The sequence below is a fragment of the Sciurus vulgaris genome (genome assembly GCF_902686455.1).
Source record: "Sciurus vulgaris genome assembly, chromosome: 5".
Taxonomy (NCBI): domain Eukaryota; kingdom Metazoa; phylum Chordata; class Mammalia; order Rodentia; family Sciuridae; genus Sciurus; species Sciurus vulgaris.
In genome coordinates this window covers 42,824,766-42,844,948 of record NC_136465.1, presented here as the reverse complement: position 1 = coordinate 42,844,948, position 20,183 = coordinate 42,824,766, and the positions used below count along the sequence as shown (strand labels likewise).

The 20,183-nt window shown below is 40.1% G+C and overlaps 1 protein-coding gene across 1 annotated transcript in view; it reads right to left on the bottom strand.

The window, feature by feature from the left end:
• MTUS1 (microtubule associated scaffold protein 1) overlaps nucleotides 1-20,183 on the bottom strand; it is a 150,092-nt gene that overhangs the window by 14,228 nt on the left and 115,681 nt on the right. The window contains 2 exon segments of the mRNA XM_079142739.1: nucleotides 10,437-10,503; nucleotides 17,997-18,211. Coding sequence (XP_078998865.1) covers nucleotides 10,437-10,503; nucleotides 17,997-18,211 — 282 coding nt within the window.

Sequence of the window (20,183 nt, the reverse complement as noted above, 5' to 3'; positions counted from 1 at the left end):
GCACAAGGAGAGATTTATAATATGCCTGTGCTGCCTCCCACACCTGTCCCTCAGTCTACCCTCTTCTTGCTTATTGTCGCGTTCAGTTCATCAGACAACCAACATTTTAAAGGAGTTACTAACATGAACACAAAATCCACTTGCTGAAGCAAAGGAGTCCTTTAATCCTTGTTTCAATTGTTCTTAAATGATTTTTAGAAAAGCACAACATGCTTAAAGCCACCAGGGCCCATAGCATAGGAGAGCTGATTATGACTTCTGTACACACACATGTAAACTATGAGGCCTTGCTACGGCTATCTTCCTAAAAATGAGGAAAATGGCTTTCAGAATTACAGAAAAGTACCAGTTATTTAAAGAGTCATCTCTAAAATGTAACACCTATTAAAGAACAGAAGTAGATACTTTCATCCTGGGATAAACCACCCCCAAGAAGAATTCTAGGCTGAGGACAGAACAAGAAAAACTTAGAGAGCTGCCCGGACTCTCTAAAAACTTACAAGAGTCTGCCTGAGCTGCCTGAGCTACCTGATCAAGGGAAAAACTTCTCCTAAGAAGTGGAGAAATGCCTGAAGCTTTGCTTTTCAAACAATTATCTGGATGACATCTAGAAAAGGTGCCACACCACAGTCAATAACCTCAGGAAAACAGCGAGATTCATCCCTGGTCCTTTAGCAGCTGTTCCTATGGAGCAAGAGTCTTCACAGGTTTTTGTAAGAGGGGATGGTTAGATTTATTTTCATCTCAGAGGCAAGTTTCCCTTTGTTGACTGATAAATGTTCTGTTTACAGAGGAGAACCGTATACATTCATGGCCTGAAAATATTCTTTTGAAATGATATGGAGCTTTTTTAACTTTCGTTTCACAGAAGCATGTTCCATTATGAGAAAACAGCAAAAAAAAAAAAAAAAAAAAAAAAAAAAAAAACTTTTTAAAGCTCAAGATCATAAGGAAATACCTTAAGAGAATACAGCCAGAATACTTAGGTTGAAATCTGTCACACCATTCATCTATGTGATTTGAGCAAATTACTTAAACTTTTCAAGCCTACATTTCCTCATCTCTTAAATGGAGGTAATACCAGTGTTTCCCTTGTGGGATTAAATAGGCTAACACATGACGTGCCTGGCCCTGTGCCCGACTTGAGAGTGTGATAAACGTTACTGAGTTATTTCTAGCTGATTCAAATGTGTTTGGAGGGTCCTCAAAGACATGCTTGGGATTCCTTAACAGTTAAAGAGGCATCTTTCTTGTTTGGATTTCAAAGAAAGGTAAATATGCATGTATGCCCACCACAGATGACAGGGAGCTAGTGTAGTAGTGTACCTCCATCTCAAACCTTTAGCGACTACGGTTGCTCTTGACATTATCCACAATAGAATTTTCCTAATTTTGGTGAATTTTTTGTTTGTTTGTTTGGTAAATCAGACCTAAAGTATAAGAAATAGTAGGAAAAGTAAATGGTGGGGAGGAGGTTCACATGGAAGGTAAGGCAAATTGTCAAAGTGCTACGTAAGCTAGAAAAGAGACAAACAGGAAAACGAGATTTTGACTTATTCTCCAACTGCAGATGCACACCTTCCATAGGTCCTGGTAAGCCCACTGAGCTCTTCTCTGCACCACCCAGGAGGAAAGTGAGATGCCTGGGTCCAACTCTGCTGGCCTGCTTTGGATCCCTCTCTCAATCTCTTTGGCTGCCTGGGAAACAAGCCACCTGCTCTTAGTTCTGGTCTCCTTCACTCCTTTCTCAAACAGCACACGGTCAGTGTAATTCTCAGTACACTTTGTCCTACCTTCAGAACCAAGAACAGAGATACTACTACCTTCCTGCAGTAGTGTGATTACTTTATAACATTGTACTATGAAAAGAAATTCTACTGACCCTTCCAGGGTCAGCAATGATGTTAGTGACTCTCTTACAGCAGGGTACAGTCATAAAACTGTAGGTAGTAATATTCATCAAAGTATCCAATAAGCACTTTTTTCGGGATGGGGGGGCGGGTACCAGCGATTGAACCTATAGGTGCTTAACCACTAAGCCACGTCCCCAGCCCTTTAAAAATATTTTATTTACAAACAGAGTCTCACTGAATTACTTAGGGCCTCACAAAATTACTGAGGCTGGCTTTGAACTCATGATCCTCCTACCTCACTCTGCTGAGACACTGGGATTATAGGCCAAAAAGCGCTATTTGAAAAGCAAACTGATACTTTGTGGGAAGGCAGTCTTCTGTAGAAGAACAAAGGGTGAGGCCTAGACTACCTGACATACAGGCTTTTCTGACTTCCTGGGCTTCCAGGAACTGATTAGCAAGGTAAGAATAAATGCCATCTGTTCTGTCAACCTTATAGCTTATTGAGAAGAAAGTGAAATACCTAGTTACTGTTAAACTTTGTAGAAAGTCTTCACAGACTGTCTGTGGAATCATACCTAATTCACAAGAGCTCCAGGTTTTGCTTCCCTGAAGATACTTTTTTTTTTTTTTTCCTTCACCTGACCAAGAAATCTGGCAGACACGTGGAAGACAAGGGTCTTTTTGCAAATTTTAGATTTAGCTGCAAATGGTTTTCTCATTGCTCTTGGGCATTACATTCAAAGTCTTCAACTGATCATAAATTATAAGGAATCGATTTTTATAAGATGTCTGTATTATCAAATCAACTCTCCCATAAATAAGACCCCTCTACCTTTAAAACTCAGTTCAGACTTTACAAAGAGCTCTCAGGTTAATTTTTTCATATAATAATGATTTGAGTTGATAAATAGCTATTACCACAAATCTTATTTTACCAAAGAGGGAGCTGATGGCAGACTTGGGTGGAGAACTCAAGTCTTCGAGTTCTACAGCACAAAACACCAAACAAGATCTGACACACTATTTCCCCAACCTGAGATGCAGAAGAAAGAAGTTAACTCAGACCAAGAATGGACACCTCAGGGAATTAGGGCTTCTTTATCTTGGGGAGGTGCTGAAAGACTGAAAGATTGTCAGGTTAAAAATGATCTTTTTTTTTTTCTTCTCCCTCCCCCTACTCCGATTAGTCCTGACAAAGCCTTACTGGCAGGCGGGTGATGGTCTGGCCCAGTCCGCCAGCCTATCATCCACCTCCTGACACAGGGCCAGCTGGGCCTCCACACAGCCTGCAGAATCTTCCTGCCAGAGCTCTTCCTCCCACCCCTGAAGACAAGACTGAAAAGGCTTTGCTGGTTTTTAGCTCATTCGGTGGCTGACGGGTTGCAAAACAGATGCTCTTCTTTTCACAACAGCAGATCTCCCATGTGCAAATGAAAACATCTAGGAATGAAAGTGGATCCCAGACCAAAGCATGGCTTGGAAACTGGCAATGTGCTCCACAGTGCCGGCCTGAAGAGGAGTTCGACTTTGAAGAAACCACGCTTCAATCAAGAGAATTAATTTAGTGTTAATAAAAAGGTGATTTCAAGTCAGTCACTAGCACCTCTGCCTCTCCTCCTCCCCGAGGAATCATTTTTAGGGTGCAAGGGTAATCAGAACTGGTAAAAGTCTGCATCATGCATGAAATCTGGAAGCCTGTTGACAGGAATGGACTCAATTCAGTTTGAGTGAGGTGATATCACTCTTACTATGCTTACTTGATTTTAAAAAATATTTTAACATTAATAAAAAAAAAAAAAAACTTTCTAGATAGCTAGTGTATTGTCAAAGTATAGGCCTGGGAGCACCCGTGTCAAAATCAACTGGGTAATTACACAGATTCCTGGGCACCAACCCAAGTCCACTGAGTCAGAATCAATGGGCGTGAGAACTGGGAGTCTCATTTAACCAGGTCTATCTCATTACACAATGCAGTTTGAGAACAGCTCTAGACAAATGATGCTAAATTAGGCAAATCGAAAGTGAGAGTCTGGAGTTAAGACAAGAACAAGAACAAAGAGGAACACTCAACAGGCTTTGAAAAACAGACACCAGTGGTAACATTTTACATCACTGCAGGTGAAAGAACATGGCTTTTTACTTACAAATACAGCTGGTCAAAGCCCAAATTTAGGACAGATATAGGTAAGAATGAGTTCAATTTGAGGTGTCTATCAACTCCATCTTCAAACAACTCAGATAAAGTGCTCTGCTTGGTGTACACTGTTTTCATTTTTCTGATAGACATTTCATTAATGCTACTTAAAAAAAAAATCACTTCTGGAATTTTGTAACTCAGAAACTGACTTAGCCACATGAAGAGTTTTTAAGTTACGTTAAGTGCACAGCCTTGTTAAACCAAAATTATAGCCAGAACTGGAAAAAATTAACACATTCCATGGGGTGTGAGTTAGTCTGAAATTCAGGAACACTGGGTAAGTGTTGATCTGTTCACTACTCTTGACAAGTTACTTTTTAAAAGCAGATAACAAGACATTCTAATTTAATAATACTGTACTTCTTAAACTTTCCATCAGAAGAGTTTCAAAAATAGTTTTCAATGCAAACTCATGTTTATTTCAAACAATTTTCCAATGTTGTTTATAAAGCTTTTCCTGCTGTGATTCACAGGAAATTGGTGATCTACTTGGGTTTTTAATCCAAGGTCTTTACTTCTAAGCAATCTGGCGTAAAAGCCTTCACTTTTGAGCTTCAATTTCTTTTTTCTTTCTTTATAAAATGAAAACTACTTATAGCTAAACATTGTTTGTTAAGAATAAATAATAAATGTTACTGTCATACCCATCTCATAATTTTTACGGGCAAAATTAACTAATCTTTTACATATAATGGGAATTACAGAAGCATTTAGTGAACTAAGGGTTAAAACCCCATTTGGTTCATGAAAATAGAAACAAGCAGGACAAATATAAAATGATATGAGAGTAGGTTAAGCTGATTGTTCTTATGGCTGAAAAAATAATTTTGAATACAAAATACCTTTCTCTATTGACATATTTTAAAACGTGTGATCCCAAGGATCGACATTAATAAAGAGCAACATGAACCCCCAACAGATCACAATGATGGCCCTCTATACACCATTTTTCATTCAACGTGGCTCTAGAATCAGACGACACATTTACCCTCTCTCTGAGGCAAAATGTCTGCTGCGGATGTAGACCATTAAATTAAAGTATTTAAAAATGATCTGCTAATTAACTGGGATCATCAGACACAATTTGTGTCCAAGAAAGTTATATTTTACATTATTATCATTATTATTATTATTATTATTATTCATTTCTAAAGACAGAAATGTTCTCAAAACAGTTCTTAGGGGCTGGAGTTGTGGCTCAGGGGTAGAGCACTTGCCTGGCACATGTGAGGCCATGGGTTCAATTCTCAGCACCGCATATAAATCAGTAAAATAAAAATATCCATCGACAACTAAAAAAATACTTAAAAAAAAAAAAAACACCCAGTTCATAGGAAAACATTTGTGTACAAAACCCATCAAATATTTGTGTACCACCAGGAGAAAACCCCCTTTCCCAAGCTCCCATCCGCAGTAGCTAAATCCACTCATTCACTATGGTGTATGTACTGGGTATGGGCCAGGTACAAGGTCCAGAACTACAACATTAAAAAAAAAAAAAAAAAAAAAATGAAGGAGATATTGACCTTGGCTTTGAAGAGCTCATAGTTCTGGATGGCAGGAGAGCAGAGTGGAATACAGTACCTTGAAGGGCACAGGAACAGTGAAATTACTAGCTTAAAAGATCTGGGTGAAACTCCCCTGAAGACAAGGTATTTTAGCTGGGACTAACATGAGTAAACGAAGAGACAAGAATAGAAGGGTGGCAGAAAGAGAGAGCGCTGCAGGCAGAGAGGATAACAGGCAGGAGCAGTAGATGGAGGTTGAGTGAACACAGGCTGGGGCCAGGGAAGGAGGTGTGAAGCAAGGAAAAGAGCACTCAGTCGTGGAGCCAGGCTGGTGGTGTGCTTCGGTAGGTCTGGACCTTTTCCTGGAGCCAAAACAGCCACTTATTTGTTAAAAATGTCCAGTAGACGACACAGGTCAGATTTGTAAGTACAGTATTGACAGCATGGGGGGAAAGGGTAGGGGCCGAGGAGCAAGGTGACCTATTAGGCGGCCGCTGCAATACCTTCAAGGTAAGAAATCATGGAGCTTATATTAGAGCAGTGGCGACCAGCATGCTGGGGAAGAATGGTTTCAGTGGTACTTGGGACATAGACTGCCACGCAGATAGAGGACGGGAAAAGGAATGTGATCAGTCGTCGGCTTGGGTGGGAAGTGAATCAGGAATGCCACCACAGGCTGAGGGACAGACTAAGGGATGGGTCTGAACGAGGGGAGACTGCAGAGGATCAGGAAGCCGAAGAAGGTTTAACCACTGAGGACTGGCTCACCTGGAGGCAGCCCTGAAGGAAGAAGAACACACCGGCAGCTTAGGAAGGAGAGGACTAGGAAAATACACCTGTGAGTCATGGTTGTAGAGCAGAGAGGTGAAGCCAGGGGAATTGATGAGAAAATCCACCGGCTACAATGCTATTTAAGAGGTACGTGAATCTATGCTAAATCCACTTGACAGATTTTTCCATAATGCAGGCTATCAGGCAAAATGGACCTGTTAAGTTAAAAAGATCAGAGGATATATACAGTAAAAAGGATGCAACGTTAAAACATCATACTGTGTGAAAGAAGCCTGACATGAACATACTGCGAATTTCCATTTACACGAAGTTCTAGAATAGACACAACTAATAACCCATGTTGATAAAAATCTGTGTTTGCTTCTGAAGGATGGAGAGATATCCCTGAATAGAGCACAAGAGATTTCCTGGGATCCCAGAAATGTTCTATGTCTTGAAAAGGGTATAGGTTTTCTGATAATATGTATATCAAAACCGATGGATGGGCTGGGGTTGGGCTCAGTGGTGGAGCGCTTGCCTAGCATGTGTGAGGCACTGGGTTCGATTCTCAGCACCACATATAAATAAATAAATAAAGGTTCATCAACAACTAAAAAAGAAAAAATTTTAAAAACCCAATGGAATAGGAATGTCGCTGTATGTAAATTATACCTAAATTTAAAAATCAGAGCACAAAGTTGTACGTATTCCTATAAACAAAGACAAGGAACTATGCAAATATAAAAGTTACATCTGGATAGTGGAGCTAAGGGCTATTTGCTTCTTGCTTAAAAATTTTCTTTTCGTACAAGGTTCTTAAATTGAAAAAAAAAAAGGAACTTTAAAACCTCAAATGCCAATAAATATTTATCAATTACTCAGGAAAATGGGAAGCACATTATAATCCTCCTCCCCCCACACAGGAAGCAGGGAAGAATCTCTGCCATTTAGAGCTTTACTGTCTGAAGATAACAGGGAAATACAAGATAGAGCAGATATATCAGTGTTAAATATCAAGGGATCACTGGAGTGAGGGAAGCCCCATGGTTTTTTCTGGGCTTTTCTGAAGAGTTATTGCAGAAGCAAATAGCAAATCCTTCCACGAGGGTGTGTGGCTCAGATGGCAGAAACATGGAGGCTGCAGTCGAGGGAAGCTGCCCTAGCTTGGCAGAGTGCATGCGTGAGATGGCCATGAGAAAGTCAATGGTGGGGACAAAATGAGCCTGTCAGATTCTCAAGGTCAAAAGCACAGCTCTACTTGGGTTTTGGTGCCTCTGACTTAAGGGTTGTCTTTCATTCTCTGCAGTGCTTAGTAGTTTGGGAAACTGGTCTCAGTTTTCATAGAGAAGGTAAAGAAAAATGACCCCACATCATTCTGGAGGGAAAGGTGGATGCTGGGATGATGAGGATGATGACAGCTCTCCTGGCATCTCCTGCCATGGGCCAGGTACTATGCCATTGCTTCTCACATATTACTATTTTATTCATGCTCCTCAACAGTCCAGCAAAATATAGACTTTCATATCACCAACAAAGAATCTATACTCAAAGAAGTCAGGTAACGTGTAAATAGGAGTGAAAGGACAAAAACCTGGGCTACTATCTCCACACACCAAACTCCACCATCAGGAAAGGATGGGTGGCCAGGTCTCACTTCCATTTGTGTCTAAGGAGCCTGTCCTGAGGTATTTATGATACATTTCATCTAATTACTATTCCTTTCCACAGTATGGTTTATGCCCTTACGAAATGGCAAATGTGGTCAATCACTACCCACCCATAAAACTGCATATATCTTAATACCTTTTATTTAATGGCAGTTAACACTTGGTGCTAGACACTTCACAATGTATCACTACCCCACGTGATCCTCACAACCACCCTTGGGGCAGACAATCACTACTGCCATTTTACAGAGAATGAAACTGCGACAGCAGGGATAGAATGTGACTTGCTCTAGGTCATCCAGCTACTAAGGATTTGAAGCAGGATACACAACAATACAGTCCTCAGTGCTCTACTGCCTCAAATTTTAAAACTGAGCTTTAAACTGTGTTATGCAAACCTACCATTTTCCATCTCAGTTCAGGCTAAAACCAATGATCCAGCTGGATGTGCTGAGATGTTCTTCCTGGCCAGTTTCATCACGAGTGTTTAAGGGATAATCTTCTCTCCCCTGACAGAACCAAACCCTTTCCAAAATATTTTAGGCTGCTACTTGAGCAATTCTGCTGGATTCAACAGTAGCAATGGCACATAGCCGGAGAGGAGCCTTGAGTGACAGAAAGATATGACCAGGCTACCCACTGCATCCTGACACTCTAGCGGCAGCAGCAGGAAAAGCACACCAGGACACACCCACACTATCACAGATGGAAGGTGAGAGTGGGTACAAATGGACGGCTACTTCCTGACTGTGATTGACTGGAGGTGCCGAGTACTCACCCCGGTTTAAATTGCTTCGTTGTGCCATTCACTAAAAGTCAAAAAGAAAAGCCACCATTCAAGCAGAGTGAATGAGCACAGTGTCCCGTTCTTGTTCCTGCCTTGCCTTGAAGAGAGGCTGAAATGTGAAACACTAGGTAGGCTCAGCTCTCCTGTCACTGGGGTACAATGAGTGCTGAAACACACCGAGGCCTCTTTCCTGATGTTCTAACTCTGTATCCATTACATTATTTAAGGCACAAATGCAAATTAAGCTGGTCATTTGTGTAAGCGAAAGGGCAGCAGTTGGGTAACACCACAGGGAGCCCTCAAAGTCCCTGAGGCTGGAACACCTCTCAGCTGTGGTTTCCCTGAATACTTTAACTAGAACTGTCAAGTCTTCAGGGTTCTGAAGTTTCATTTGTCTTAAAATTACTTTCCCATAAAGGGTCCTTCATTTCCATAGCCTAAAACAAGGTCAAGACTATTGCCTTGGCCAGGTATTATGAATCAAAAGAGCTAGCCAAGAGTTTGGCCTCCCTCTTCTTGGAGGGTGGAAAGAGAAAAGTAACACGAAGAGCAAGTATTGATCCCATTGGCAATGCCCTTGGATTCTTGCCCTGGTTGGACTTTGGGTGGTAACAGTGGGTTGTTTCAAGTGAGTTTCAGTCTAGCAAATTAGATTGGGAATGCTTACACTCTGGTCTTGTCTAGAGAAAAACAGGCAGATTCTCTTGGAACTGGATAAGCAGAATTTGCCTTGTTAGCTGTTACCTCTGTATTACTTATACTCACACCTACCCATGCTTCCAGTGGAGACTGTTGGCACACACAGAAAACTGTGAAGGGCAAGGAAGGCAGCCTTTGGATGGACAACTCCAGGCATGGTTGGTGCTAAAGTAGGAAGCCAGTTCTCTAGACTGAGAAGTTCCCACAAACAGGGGACTCCTATGCAGTCCAGCTCACTCCAACACAGTAGCTGAGGTAGAAAAGGCAGTGTTGTCTCTGTCCCAGGAACCCTGAGGACCTCTAGGACAGACCTAAACTAAAATAGTCTTGCCGTGAACAGCAGGAGTGCGTGGGGAGCCTAGGAGTGCATGGCTCCCTACGGAGCTGGGCAATTATTCATCCTCAGCACTGTCCAAATCATAAGATCAGCATAGAATGTGCCTTTTTCAGATGGATGGTCCTGATGAGCAGCATCCTTTTAACTTTATACTCACCACTCACAAGCCACCCCTAGAAAGTGTAATGTAATTGCTGTTATCAGATGGGATTTCTCCAATGCTCTTTAATATGAAAAGGGGTTCGGAAAAAGAAAAAAGAGGATGGAATTATTTAACAGGAATTGAAGCAATTAAAAAAAAAAAACGATTGTTCTGTCCCTCTCTCTTCAGCAAGAGACATGCTTTGGTCATCAGAGGCTCCTGCTAGGCTTAGTGAGATCAGTGCCAGGAATTCTGTGAACTTGAGGTCAAGCTGCCAAGATTCAAAAGAAATGTCGACAGTAAGTGTTTGCACAGATACTGGAGTGGGAGAGCTGACGGCCGCCAGCATGCAACTCCAGCCACAGTGCAGACAGGAAGTCCAAATTCTCCAAACTTTCCTTCACCCCATACAATGTACCACCGCCACCACAAAAAAAAAAAAAAAAAAAAAAAAAAAAAAAAAGGCTCTTACCTAGCTCTCCCCGGAGGTTAACGAGTTCTTGAGATAGGGTTTTGTGTTGTTTCAGTGCTTCCTCCCGCTGTGGAAAACACACATCAAATTACTAATGTTTTCAAGAGGGTCCCTTTTAGTAAGGTACACATTTGTTATCACTAAGAAAATGAGACCCAGGATCGGGAAGCCAAGACGTGAATCATTTCAGCTAATTGCATGTGTTGTTTAAGAAAATACACGGATGTCCCTTAGTTGTGAAGGAAACCCGTGTTTCAAAAATCTGTATTTTCTCAGGTCCCAATAAAACTTTCCTTTGAGGAACTGAATTGTTCATTTAAAAAATATTTGCTTAGATCCATTGCTTCTGGGCTGATTTGTACAGCCTTTCAGCTAATGCATAGTGTACTTAGGACAAAACATATTCTCCTCTCCAAGGGCAATAAAGGTCTAATCAGTTTAAGATAAATATTTAATGTTTTAAACATAGGCACTTATATGTACTTTGTCCTATGCTCGCAAATAAAGTTTTGTGACGAAGGCAATCCTTTACTTCTGAAAGGAAGACAAAAAAAAAGTTTGTTACAAAGCTACAACAACAAAAAATCAGTTAAAGACATTGATTTTATCCAGCTACACTCTAGTTTTGAAGGCTTATTATATCTTGGGGCAACTGTAATTCTAAAGAGATGTTAAACGAAGCAAAGGAAACAGGCAGCTGTTTCAGCATTAAAAAAAAAAAAAGCAATGATCAACTTTGTGATACAGAATAATTTTCAAGTTCTCAACAACTCGTAGCAATCACACATCCACACATACTTACACGAATACAGTCATCATTCACAGTTCCTTACAAGGTAGATTCCCTGGTATCACAGCGTAACTAAGGAAGATGTACAATTTCCAAGCTCTGTGAAAATACCCTCACTAGGATCGCCCCAGAGGTAGCTCCCACTGCATCTTGATTGCAGTACTGCAGAGATCATAAGATTCAGCCTTTGCAGGCACAAGTTGCTTGTCATTCAAAGCATTTCCCCGATTCCAGACACCCTCTGCGGTATTCCCTGACATTCTTCCAGAAAAGCACTATAAACAAATACTAATTACCCTTGTTGCAGCACATGGAGAATAGAGGCACATTTTGCTGCTGGGGCAGCCCATTTTCCAGCTTGTCTCCAACTCCCCACCCCCTGCACTGTCCAAGAAGTGCACAGGTGGCCACCCACCAGTCGGGTCTGTCTACATTCAAAGCTCTACCAGGAGGAGCGCCATTGGCCCTGGTGGCCTTCCTGAACGTCCTGCAGGTTACCGTATGCCTTAGACTCCTCTCTCCCCACAGAAGCTGATACTGCAGCTTCTGCCTTTGGCACAAGCAGTCTGCGATTACTTAAAGCCACAGCCCTTCATTTATGAAAAACGAGAGCCAGACATTAGACTGATCGATTGCCACTTACTTAAATATCAGCTGGGATGGTGGAAACAAAAACTGACCCTCTCTGCATGGATAATGGAGTTATTTTTAGATTTGTGAGCCTCATTACTCCCCTCTCTAATTGAGGTCATTAGATTATCACACTTGCTAATAGAGAAGGGAAACCTGTTCCTCAAAACCCATATACTAAATGAGGTTATGAACTAGGCGAAGGGCAACAAATGAAGGCATGTTGTGTTGTAGAATTTTAAATGACGTTGTAAAACGAATGGTGTTTCTCTCAAAATTTGATTTGACTGCTTAGGACATGAACCACTGAGGGTTTTTTTCCTCTTTTTTTATTGATGCATTACAACTAAAAAACATAGTGGGATTTATTGTTACATTCTTTGCACATGTGCACAATATAAGTTTAGAGTGTGCTGATTCAAGATTTGGAGATCATGTCCATTTTATCACTTTTATTTTGCACTAGTCTCTCACTACTTAGTTAAGGAAATTAATACTCCTATGAATGGAGAACAGTGACCAGGACTAAAGAAACATTTTATTCTAGCCTTAATGGCATCCTAAATGCCAGATTTTTAATAAAAATGTGATATTGTTTTGAAATAACAAATCAGTGATTCCAAATTTTAAAAATAATAAATAGGGCTGGGGGTGTAACTCAGTAGCAGAGGGCTTGCCTAGCATGGGTTTAATCTCTAGCACCATAAATTTAAAAAAGTAAATTTTCCAGACAATTAACTAGGATAATAATGGAAGAAATAATTTAAAAATACATATAATGTTCTTCTCTTAATTTCTGCCTTAGTTTTATTTAGTAATCTAGTTCAGATAAATAGCAGTAAGTTTGTCCCTGAAGTGACAGGAAAATCAGAAGACAGCTTTACTAGATGCCACAAGTAATCCTGAAGCAGTCAGTGAACTTGCTTAAAGTTCACTTGCCAATAACAGCTGAGAGAAGGAATGGCAAGAAAATCAAAACATTTCTCAAATGTATGGAAACCCAAATTACAGACAGTATGATTTCAAAGAACAATTCTGTAGAAACCATTATGTTCTACCAAATACACACCAGGTGATATTTCTGGTCATTATTAAAGGGACTTGGGGAACAAGGAATTTCAGTACATGTGTGGACATTTCCCCAACTCCATTGCACTCCACTGTCCTGTCCTTGGTGTCTCAGAAGCCATTTACGTCTTCCAAACTCTGCCACAGTAATGGCAAGAAAAGATCCTCTCCTGTCTCAATGAGGCTGTGCAAAAGTCAGTCAGTTCTTCCTTCATATGATGTGTCTTGAGGCTGATGCGCTTTTCCTGTGTGATACCTCCACTCTAGTCCTGATCCTTGCCAACCCAGTACTCAACTATGGGAAGGACAGCTCTACTTTCAGAGGGCTTCTAAATGATTATTCCATAGTCTTTGTGCATATCAACTCCCTTGATCAAAAGAGGCTCTCATTGACTGAAGTAGAAAAAACAGGACAGGGGTAAAGCTCAGTAGTAGAGCACTGACTCTGGGTTCAATCTCTAGCACCAAACAAACAAACAAACAAACAAAAAAACCCAGGAACTGAATTCTGTGTACCTTGCACCTGAACCACCCAGCCCCTGTCACTGCTTCTCTTCTGTGAAAGTCATTAGCAATGTACCAGTATATGATGGAAGCACACCTCACCTCCATTATCTTGTTGAAGCCCCCCCTCTGGATGCCTGGCCTTCTTTACCTGACCCATAGAAACCTTCTTTACCTGACCCATAGAAACCTTCAGGGAATGCTAAATGTCAGTCAGGGACATGATCCCCTACCCCAAATGCCTCAACAGGCCATTTATGTTTGTGAACTGGTTGGCAAGTTATTACTCAGGACCAATTAACAAAGCATTTTTCATAGCGCATGCTTTAAGAAAAAAATGTAAGAAACTTAAGACATTGTCCCTGCCTTTGTGGTGCCTGGGTCCTAGGTGGAACTAAAATGTCCAGGCCCAACTCTTTGGTTATCAATCAAAGCAGATGACCTCATCTGAGGGGAAGCAGTACAGGAAATTGAAGACTTTAAATATAATCTTTATGTGAAATGCCAACCACAGGGCCCATACCATAGCAGATGCAAACTATGAGTTCATTTCTGCCTGACTTCACAGGTAGCTTGCCCTTTGAATATATTCATCTTTTACTTGTAGATGATAAAATATATTTTGTCAGATTCTGATTCACTGTTTTTCTTCAGATGTTCCAGATCAGTGTTTGTGTCTTAGCTAATGAACTCTTTATAGTCCATATAACAGGTTTATTTGATTCTCTTTGTGTGCGCATGCGTGCACACACACATACATACACACAGTGGGAAAAGAGTAAAGGGGGAATCAGGATAGAAAGATGCTTTTATCCTTGTGCATTAAATATATGAAGTGCTCCAAGGAAAAAAAATGGATTCACCATAATTTAATTAGGGGTCCCTGGGACATAGGCACTTAGTGTCTGGCTGTGGTCCCATCAGTGTTCCTGAATTCTGCAAGCTACTGAGTAGCATCAACAGCATGGGATCTTACAGGAAAAAACAAAAAAGTCACATCAGACAGCTCTGATGTGGCCATGTCTGACCTCACCAAGAGTCACACAGTGAATCTGTCAGCATGGCTACTTTTTTTTTGGTCTGAGGCAATTTTACTTAAAGTAGACTCCTAGGATCACTAAAAATTCACCTTTGTTTAGTTGCTAGTCTAGGTTATATTTGAAGGCACTTAAAAAAATAATAGATTGTGGGGAGGAGAACTCAGTATTGTCTACGTTTACCTAGAAACCCACACAGACCCTTTTACAAAGACACTGGGAATACTATCATCACACTGTTAGTGACTTTGGCCATCAGGGTAGGGTACTGTCCAGTCATTCCAGGATGAACCAAGAATGGGAACAAAGTGAAGATAATGGTGTGTATTCTGAGAAAGAAAAGTTGTGATGTAAGTATCCAGAATGATGAGACATTTATTAGAACTTCTAATGAAGGTGTAAAGAAATGTGTCTGCACTGTTAAATACACTTGCAACAGAAGGATAAGGGATAGTTCTGGAACTCACTATATTCAACCATTTTTACTCATAATCTTATGTTTCAAAATCATTTAGAAAAGATCAGTAATTGCAAGATATAAAAGTGTGCACATACGGGCACACACATTTATATATATGTATATATGTACACATTCATATTTATAGATACACACACAAAACGTGTATGCACGTGCGCGCACACACACTCTAAAGGGTTAAGGGAATTTTTTTAAGTTGCTTAACTTTCCATCTGGCTATGTCTTTTCTTTCCAACTGCTTTATACCTGTACTGTTTAGTACCTGTACATATTACGCAATCAATAAATATTTGCTGGTTATGAAAAGAGAAGGAGCAAAGAACATTTACATAAAGACTTCCTGTGTATCTTCCATCTGGGATTCCATCCTCTCTAGTCATTAGTCCATTCACGAATACACTATCTCTATTACAGCTGCTGGGTGGGTTCCTAAGAACAAACTAGAGACAGATCCTGCTCTCAGTGAGCTTCCTATCTTAAAAAGCAGGAAAAAAAGCACTAACTGGAAAACTATAAAGAATGAAAGAGAAGAAGAAATGCTGCTGGAATCTAGAGGGCGGACTGAAAGGGAACTGCAAGGCTGAGGAGAGTCTTCACTATGGAGGGAACCTCTGAGCTGGGTTCAGCAGAGTCACAATTACAAAGGTTTTAGGACCAACATGAAGGTGCGAGTGAAATTCATGTATGGTAAAAGTGTTCTTGGAACTCATTCATGCTGTGGACTATCAAAGCATCTCTCAGTGTGTCCAATCCAGTGAATTTTTAATCTAGTGTTGGACTTGTTCTTTCCACACGTGAGCATCTAATAAATTATTGCACTTGTGTTTAAAGAGCCAGATTTTCTGAGAAGAAAAGTATCTTCAAACACTAAGATTGAATATAACGTAGACTGTTGATGCCATAAGGGACTGAAACTCAGGGCCTAAGAAGATGCCTGAAGAGCAGGCTCCTGTCTCTCATCTCAAGTCACGTCTGGGCTTCTGGCCACTAAGGAAGACAGTATTGCCTTCTTCACCTAATTTGTGTTTTTTACTTTGGTTGTTGGCATAGCAAATCTGTGTAAATTAAATGCAGGTGGTGACATGAGAATGCTATTTAAAAAAAAAAATGTCCTGAACATGTGCATAGGTCTTAGAGGGGAGAACAGTGAAGTCGTGAGTGTTGTTTGGGAGAAAGCTTACAAGCAGCAAGGCTGGTTATGAAGTTGCTATCAGAACCCTGGGGACAGTTAGTTGTTCAGGGGCTGAACAAGGACAACAATTGATAGGAATGGCAAAGATGGGATGAAGGGGAGAAACCCAAGTTGAGAGCTCATAGGACCTAATGATTGACTTCATGTGGGAGGTAAAGGAGAGCAGAGAGTTGAAGATGGTGCTGTAAAGGCTGGACACAGTAAAATAAAACATTTGGTTTATCTCTAAATAAAAAGTTCAATGTCCCCTATGTAGTTTCTAATTTATCCTACTTGGTTATATAAACAAATTCTTCAGTTCCTTCCTTACATGTTAAAGAGAAGCAAAAATACTATATACTACTATAAGCAAAAAAACTAGGTAAATGTCCCCTCCTCAGGGGGAAAAGATACAGACATACACACACATACACACACACACACACACACACACACAAAAGTGCTGGAAATGTAGCTCAGGTAGAGTGCCTGATCAGCATGTGCAAGGCCCTGGGTTTGATCTCCAGCAACACACACACACATATACACATACACACAATATATATATATATATAGATAGATATCCGTATATATATATATATATATATATATATATTCACACACACATGCACACACACATAGCTCACATATCCTACATAACATTTTGTAGCTTTGTCTACAGATTTTAAGGATATTATATAACCATAATATATTATGGATATTATATATTGTGTATAACAAATATAGTTATATAGACAAAACTGTAAAATATTCAGACTGCAAAATATTGGTCTAAACTGTCAACTAGTGTGGTACTTCTTCAAAGGCACAGGCCAAACCTTATTCACCTGTCTCCCCTCCCTGGGTAGGTATCCACATCGCAGTGGCCTCTTTATCAAATCATCATGGGTTTGCTGCATTGAATTGCACTACAGAACCAAATTGAACAGTTTTCTTCTTTTGATAAAGGAGGTACCCATATCTGAAGAGCTATGTCTGCTGTAGCAAATGTTCAGTTAAACCTAGTTTTCTTAATGAATTTTAACCAGTTCCTGAATTAACACCCCTGTAAGAATATCAGGGAACAATAAGTAAATAAGGAACATCTGCTTTGCTTCTGACATACCACAGACTATTTTAGGAATGGATAGAAACTTTGAAGAGTCTCCAGGTATGATTCTGGGAGTTACCTCAAAAAGAGTTATCTGACCCATAAATATAGTCAACCTCATTTTTCAAAGCATTAAATTAAGTGTAATTTTGGAAAGCTGCATATAGACCAAAAAAAAAAAAAAAATGAACTGGGGGAAAAAAGCTTAATGCTTTAAGAGTACCACAGGCAATTATCTTTTTTTAAAAATTATTTTATTTTTTATTTTTATTTTTTTATTAAAAAATCATAAATTTACATAGGGCAATATTGTTTGATTCATTCTGTTATTTTTTCCCCTTCCCCCCCACCCCTCCCACCCCTCTTTTCCCTCTATACAGTCCTTCCTTCCTCCATTCTTACCACCCTCCTAATCCCTAACACTAACCTAACCCTAACCCTAACGCTAACCCCTCCTTCCCCCCATTATATGTCCTCATCCGCTTATCAGTGAGATCATTCGTCCGGCAATTATATTTTTTGATATCATCATTCTAATCAAGAGACTGGGGAGAAAAGGAAGTACTAAGAAAATATTTTCATCCCAAATTTCAGGGAGAACTCAGGTATCAATTAGGTAAACAAAAGCAAAATTGGAAGAATTGTACCAGATCTTCCCACTCATTAACTCAATCACACTCTCAAGGGCATGTACCCCCAGTCCTCCCCCATTTTGCCCCACCCCTGCCTCACTGAGCAAGACCACCCAGAGTGGAGGGCACACATCCTTACCTCAGACAGGAGGTGCTGGATCACAACTGTCAACGCTTCAAACTTGACGTTTCCACAGGAAAGAAGCTGCTTGAGCTGCAGGATGAATCCACTCTGGTTTTCACATTTTGTTTTATATTGGGCCAATTCGAGAGTTTTTTCCGAGGACAGCACATCTGGAGATGTCTGTGTCTGGATGCAGGAACTCCGGGGAGTCTTTTGTCTGCCCTTTTCAACTGCAAGAGGAATTAATACAGGCACAAGGATGTGTGAGGTTAACGTTTTTAATCATCGCCACATGGGCTCAAAAACAACTAGATAAGCCACAGAAATGCATTGATGTCATGATTACATGAGGAACACATATGGATGAGAACAGGGTTGACCAAAGATGTAATGTTTGGAATGTGGAAACACAGACTATGGCTTCAGTTCTGACTTTTAAAGATTTGGAGCAGAAAATTATGCACATAAAACAAATACATCTAGCAACCCAGAAACATGAAAGTTGTGTGTTAAAAAAATGTTGATTTCAGAGTTTTCAATTTTCCAGTTAAATTGGCAGAGAAACCTGATAGCGACTACTATTCTGATCACATAGGCTGAAAGAAACAAACAAATGACTGGACTTTAAAGAGCTTTCCTTCTCCTGTACATTTTGAACAAATGCCTCACCCTTTCCGTGCTGACAGCCCAGTCATTTCAAAGATTTATACTGCAGATGTGTAATTTCTGAGTCTCTAATAAGTCAGCACTTACATTGAAAATCTACTCACATTTTGCTCCCTTAAGTTCACTGCTAAGAAGAGATATGTGGTTGACCACACTATTCCATTTTCTACAAAATGCAAATTCGTTCTCCCCTCTCCCCTGACAAGCAGCCATAACCGGTGAAATATTTTTTTAAAAGCACTTGCTAACACTACAAATCCACCTAAGATGTCACACTAAGTGATTCTTCACTTCCTATGCCACCGTGCCGGGGGAATAACTATTTTAAATGAAAAACTGTTCAGTTTTGGAACCATTCCAAATGTCCCAGTCACTTTAAATAATCAAACAGAATTGGAAAAACAGGAAACAAGCTGCTCAGCTTCTCGTAATAAACAGGCCAAATGATCAAAATGAGTCTAAATCTGAAAAAAAGACAAATAAATAAGGATGCTTCCTTATCCTGACAGGCATTCCCTTGTGGCATCTGTATTTTGTGGTAAACAAACTTAAGACAACTTCTAGCCGCCAGTGATTATTTTCTCCAACTTTTCAAGGAGAAGCAAACCACTTCTGTGATTGTTTGAAGGAAAATAAACAAAGAAACCTTGATATTCATGTTCCAAGAACGAATGGCAAAGCACACTCAATACACTTTTCAAGTATAAAACAGAAAAAAGGCTCTTATTTCCTGTGGTTTTTATACATGCTTAAACAACTCATATTTGTATTAATACTTAATAATCCTCAGTTCTAAAATGACTAAAATATTGTGTTTTATTAATACTTGAAGAGAAGGGAAATTTTTTACCCATTGTTCTTTATTGGCAATAGGTTTTGTCTGTTTTTTTTGGTACTGGGGATTTAACCCACGGTGCTTTGCCATGGAGCTATATCCCCAGCCTTTTTTATTCTGTATTTTGAGACAGGGCCTAACTAAGTTGCTAGGGCTGACCGCAAGTTTGCAATCCTCCTGCCTTATCCTCCCCAGTCCCTGGGACTGGCATGTGCCATTGTGCCTCCTTACTGGTAATAGCTATTAAGTTGCTTTTTAATAATTGCCACATCCCTAGCAGATGGGGAAAATATCCAACTTGATACTGTCATGACAGTTCAGAAGAACAAATTATTAGAGAGTCACTATATAAATGAAACAATCCAAATATTTAACAATTGGTCAAAATATCTGGAATTAGTATTCCTTTATTTTATGTCATTTCCTAAAAGATTGAAGAAACTGTATTTGCCACATAATATACAATAATTACATTGGGGTTTAGTTTAATATTCTCACTTTCCCTTTCTTTTTTGAAATGGGAAACCATTTCAAAACGTGATGTTTTCCAGGTTGGCCTCAAACTCCTGGACTCAAGCAATCTTCCTATCTTAGTTTCCTGAGTAGCTGGGACTTCCGGGGTTTGCTACCACCCTGGCTTCCCTTTTGATCCTCCCAGTAACCTAGGTAGGGAAGGGAAGGCTTATGAATAAGGAAGAACT